We start from the raw sequence: 5,325 nt of genomic DNA, 5'->3' as shown, positions 1-5,325 counted from the left end.
TATTTTCCCCTGAACATCAACAATATTTTTGATGCAGTACCAACTGCACAGAATCACAGTTCAACCTAAGAGTGTCGTTAAGCATGTGTCAGCGTTGGTGTGATTTGTTGTGCTGTATTATGTAAGGTTCTGATACATGAGCTCAATTTGTACTCAATGATTTACTAATTTCAAACATTTGTGTACATATAAACTAAATAGCAGTGTGCAATATGTTTTCCACATCCTTAAAGAGTACATTTTGAAAATAAGAATTTAAAAATAATTGTAGGATGGTAATTGCTGTAAGTCATATGCATTGCCTGTAGTAGCATATGTCCACATACACACACAGATTTATTTCTATATGAATGGAAAAACTCGTGGAACTTAAAAATGGGGTATGCATTTGTAGGTATGGATAAGCTTAGGCTTTTGTGATTGGTAAATATAAAATATTCCCATCTTTTCATTTTAGGACTGTTTGCAGCTTGGACAACCAGATCAGCTGCTTAAGAGTGACACTAAAAGCACATTCTCCTTGATAGCAACTGAAGTTATTTTAAGACACAATAGTAAACCCATGTGAAGGTTGCTGCCGAAATACAGAGGAGAATGTGCTATCATTCTGATCATAGCAAAAGATGAAACAGTACTGAATTGTAGGCTGATTTATTGAGTGAAAGTTAGAGCACTTGACTTTAAAACAGTCCAAGTATTAATGTAAATAAGCATGTTGTTTGATGTCTTGTTTGAAAGTCTTGGCTGGCTTCCATTCCATGCCTCCCTCTGTGCTCTTGGGGCTGGTGGGGGAAGGTTCTGCTTGAACAAGTATTTGTAAATACTCTGGTTAACTCATAGAGATCACTTCTGAGGTCTTTCAATGCTGGTTTTGAATCTCTGAAGTCCACAGCTTGTGACAAACTCTGCTTTCTTTGCCCCTTTTCTCACAGTAGTCTGAGTTTGTGATCCTCCAAATAATGCCTACAATCATGTAGCTGATACGCTGCTTTGTTTCATTTATAAGGAACACTGCAGAAACTTAAGACTAAAACCTTTTAAGTGTTCTTCTAGATATGACACTAAAACATCTTCTTCTGCCTAATTTTTTTAATTTTTTTTTTTAACTAAATCAGGAAATGGCAAATATTTTGGCACAAAAGCAGCTTCGCTCCATCATCTTAACTGTAAGTATATACTTTTCAAAGTTATTTTTCACTAGCGGAGAGGAAAGGTGACTCCAGTTTTGGTGTTCATAGGCTTTATCTTAATGTATTTTAATTGCACTTACATTTTTATATGTTTTGAAGCCTGTAATATGAGTTAAAGGTCTGGTTGTTGGATGGTTTCGAAACTGATTATCAGAAGGGGTATTTTTCCAGTCGTATAAATTGTGGTTTATTCACAAACATATAATACTGAATGCCTGTTTGCTTTTTGTTCTACAGATTATTCAGTCTTGATATAAAGTTGTGCACAATTTGTCACCACTTGCACAAAAAAAAACCCAGCAGAATTCGTTTCACAATAGTTTCACACTGCTTGTGTTCATAAGAAATTTGGTATAAATATATGGATAATATTCTTAGTTTTTCATTTACTGTTGTAAAATGCTCTAGTGCCTTTTGGTAGACAGATTCTTTTATTCCCTGGAACTGTACAATATCAGTTTCTGTATCCATCTTCTCCTTGATGACTCTTTCCTTAATTGTGCTCTGCTGTGTTTAGTGGCCTGGGTCTGTTTCCCATATAGAACCACTTGGTGTTTTTTGCACACCAAGTATCTTTAAATTGTTGATCAGCTTGGTATCTGCTTTCTGAATGGGATAATTCCGTGTGTTTGGGGCATTGTATGTTAATGTATTTCTAAGCAGTCTTCCTCATACAGAACAGTTTTCTGGTAAGGATTGTGGTGTGATGTTGACTGCTGCAGCAGTAGCTCTGTTATATCACTGTATTCACTGCTTATGTTTGCAGCCTGAATACTTTCCTGCTCAGGCAGCTACTCTCTTAAATATTTTATTAATACGCCCTCTTTTGTTTTTATACAGAACTCTAATGCTTTTGATAAGGAGTTAATTTTTCTTTTAAGTGACTGCTCAGTACTGTTTTATTTAAAATTATTTTTTAGTGCCACTTCTCAACATACGCACAGGCTCTATCTAGTGGCTAGAAGGAGAAAGCTTTGGTACATTGATATTGTAAAGGCCAGTCTCTTAAAGCTGCTTATATGGTACCTAAACCAGTAGCATTAGTCCTGATTTAATATTTTTTTTTTCTGGAATGCACAAACACTATTGCACAGCAAATACATACTTAGAGAAATGGAAACACCTGAGTGCACCTAATGTAATTTTCTGGTACTATGGCATTCACTGGAGTCCCTCTTTCTTTGCAGCATGTTATCAGGGCACAGAGAGCCATCAACAATGAAATGGCACATCAGCTTTATGTTCTTCAAGTGCTTACCTTTAACCTTCTGGAAGACAGAATGATGACAAAAATGGATCCACAGGATCAGGTAAGCATCTGGCATGATATGGTCAGAACAGGAAGAGGACAACTGCTCACTGCTGTGCCTAAAGCTTCTTATGGAGGAAAAGACACTGCTAGGACTGTTTGCACAATTCATCCAGTCTGTCTGTTTGAAGTTATGTTGCTTTCTCATTGTTAGAAGATGTCCTGGCTATTGCGTTCCATGTGTGAAAGTACAACAAAGTGGCCAGACCTTTCTCTTCAGTGTGTAGTTCCATGAACTGAACTTGGTGTCATCCTGAGCTAAAACTCTAGCATTTTAATTCTGTGTACTTTTCAGAAGCAACAGAGAGACATGGTTCTTCCTAAAAGTACTTCTGTAGAGCTAAAATAAATGTTTAAATGAAAACTATCTGGCATGCTGGAGTTGTAGATAATTTGTGTTACAATAAAATCCATTTTTGTTACTGGGAGTTTAATATTGAGTCAGTGAGCCATATAGATACGTTTTGGTGCTTTATTTTTGTGGCCCTTTTTTAGGACATGTCCAAGGAAGAACCTAATTTCATTTTTAAGTGCAAGTTGTGTTAAGACTTGCTGATTATTTTGAGAAGAAGAGGTGGAAGACTGAGATGGTTGTAAACATAAATAACATCATGCTGTAGGATTTCACCCTTCTTGTTTCTTAAGCTTGAGGCAGGAAAGTTTGGCTCTCACAAATGTGCACACAGTTAACTATTGCCTATCTCCAGAGATTGTAATGAATGCAGTGTTGTTAGTTTTGATGATAGGGTGGTTATCACTATCTTGAGATTTATTCTAGTGATGTATGACTGCAGTGATTCCTGTCTTGCCTGTTGCTGTGCTAGCAGAAATGGACAGTTATCAAAAGGAATGCAGAGTGCTGAACCATTTTAATTTCAGCCAGCAGAGTGCTTAAGTACCAGCTTAATTTGAGATGTGTGTGTTTTCTTGGCTTGTGTGCTTTCCTGCCTGTGGTTAAAATTAAGTGGCCTTGCTAACATGGGTTCAGCCTCTGGAAGTCAAAACTTAAGCATCTGCATGTGAACCCTGGAAACATGGACTCTGGAAAACAGGAACCACAAAGTCATTCTTGCTGGCTGTTTCTCTGAGTATGAAGTAGGGAATTTAGACAAAGAATGGTTGGGCAGTAGAGGGAATGTAGTGTTTTGAAATGGCTTTTATAGTATTGGCTATTAAAGTGAGAAGTTACTGTAACCCATTTTTTTAACCCTGTTTTAACACAGGCTCAGCGGGATATCATATTTGAACTCCGAAGAATTGCATTTGATGCAGAATCAGAACCTAACAACAGTAGTGGCAGTATTGAGAAACGCAAATCGATGTACACGCGAGACTATAAAAAACTGGGATTTATTGTGAGTATTTTTGTGTGGTGGTACAGTGAAAGTGGGTGAGTGCATCTGTTGTAGTACATCCTATAATCAGTCACTTCTCTTACTTGGTCTTCTGGCCATTTTAAAATGATAAATCCTGTTAACCCTGTGTGACTGCTTTAGCAGAAGTTGGGGTTAATTGGAAGCAATAACTACTTGAGGTTTCCACACTTAGTTTTGTGTGACATGCCATAATGAAGAAATCTAAATTTTAATGGTATCTTGGATGGATAGGCATTGTCTAATGGATGTGTGGCAGACCTGTAAAGTCACTGTAGTCTTCTAGTTATAATGTGGACTGATGAGCACAATGAATCTCAAGTAGGACTCTCTGGTGCTTACTTGTAAGGCCATGTGTTTTGGTTGCTTGAAGTCCTTTCTTCTGTGAGTAGGGGATGCAGAATTTCTTATCCTGACTTAATCAGACAAATTGGAGTTCTAATCTTGCTTGAAAACTGTGTTGGGAAACAGAGCACAATCTGTCCAAATTGTTGCATATTGAATAATGTGTATTTTTCCCCTCTGGAAACAAAGCATGCATACATACACTGCAATCAGTATCCTGATGTATTGTTTATTCTAGGTTAGTATGCAATTTCCTTTCTCCTTAGGTAAAATTGTATGCTTCATATCTTAATGTGATTCATTGCTTTGCTGTTGGCCTGGCAAATACACACTGAGTATAGTACAGTAGCCACAGTTACAGACACGGTGGTTTTAAAACACGGTGCTAGTTGCAGCTTGCTGTGTGGTTGGAGCATTCTGCTTAGCTCTGTGGCACAGGGCTCAACATTACCCACTTCCCTTATGGTTTTGGAAGGAGGCTTTCTGGGTTTTAATAGTTGTTTTCATTACTGATGAGTGAGGAAAAATGACTGGTGTATCAGTGCTGTTTTATCTTTAAGGAGTCGTAAGTAAATAGACGGAAATGGAGGAACTTCACTTCTTCACTTTAGGATTGTAAGCATGAGAGTAAAACTAGTGATTTGAAGAAGCTTTTAATCCTCAATGGGGTTTTTTGTTGTCTATGAATCTGTTCTCAGTTCATGTGTGATAGAAGACCATTGCTATCCCAGTTTCTGAAACAAGCTGAGAACATGCTGAAACAAGCAGAGAAAGGCCAAAGCTAAAAGAAAATGCAGGCTCTGGCTTAGAGACAAATGGGCTGGATGTACAGCCTCCAGCTTGTGGTGAATGAGAACAGAGATAGGGGTCACTGTAACAGGAGGAAGAAAAGTAACTGGCAAAGAAATGCTGACAAACACAGGCAATGATGGGTTTGCTAAAGTTGTAGCAGGACTGTGCCTACAGAGATTGTGGCATATGAAAGAATCAAGGAAATCACATTTAAAACAATTGTTATCTAATTCATATGAATCACTTCTGGATATCTGCAGCTCTCTCTAGGTTTCCTACATGCTGAAGACTCTCATCTCCCACAGAAGGCATTCCT

The 5,325-nt window shown here is 37.8% G+C and overlaps 1 protein-coding gene across 2 annotated transcripts in view; it reads left to right on the top strand.

The window, feature by feature from the left end:
* Positions 1–5,325, top strand: part of ELMO1 (engulfment and cell motility 1) — a 268,680-nt gene that overhangs the window by 70,067 nt on the left and 193,288 nt on the right. For both annotated transcript variants that reach the window (XM_010002153.1, XM_010002154.1), the window contains exons 10-12: positions 1,116–1,166; positions 2,378–2,500; positions 3,723–3,854. In XM_010002153.1, the coding sequence (XP_010000455.1) occupies positions 1,116–1,166; positions 2,378–2,500; positions 3,723–3,854 (306 nt within the window). The remainder of the gene's footprint in view (positions 1–1,115; positions 1,167–2,377; positions 2,501–3,722; positions 3,855–5,325) is intronic.

The sequence above is a fragment of the Chaetura pelagica genome, unplaced genomic scaffold, assembly GCF_000747805.2.
Source record: "Chaetura pelagica isolate M959 unplaced genomic scaffold, ChaPel_1.0 scaffold417, whole genome shotgun sequence".
NCBI lineage: Eukaryota > Metazoa > Chordata > Aves > Apodiformes > Apodidae > Chaetura > Chaetura pelagica.
The sequence above is the reverse complement of the archived record's forward strand: the minus strand, read 5'-3'. Positions and strand labels throughout refer to the sequence as shown.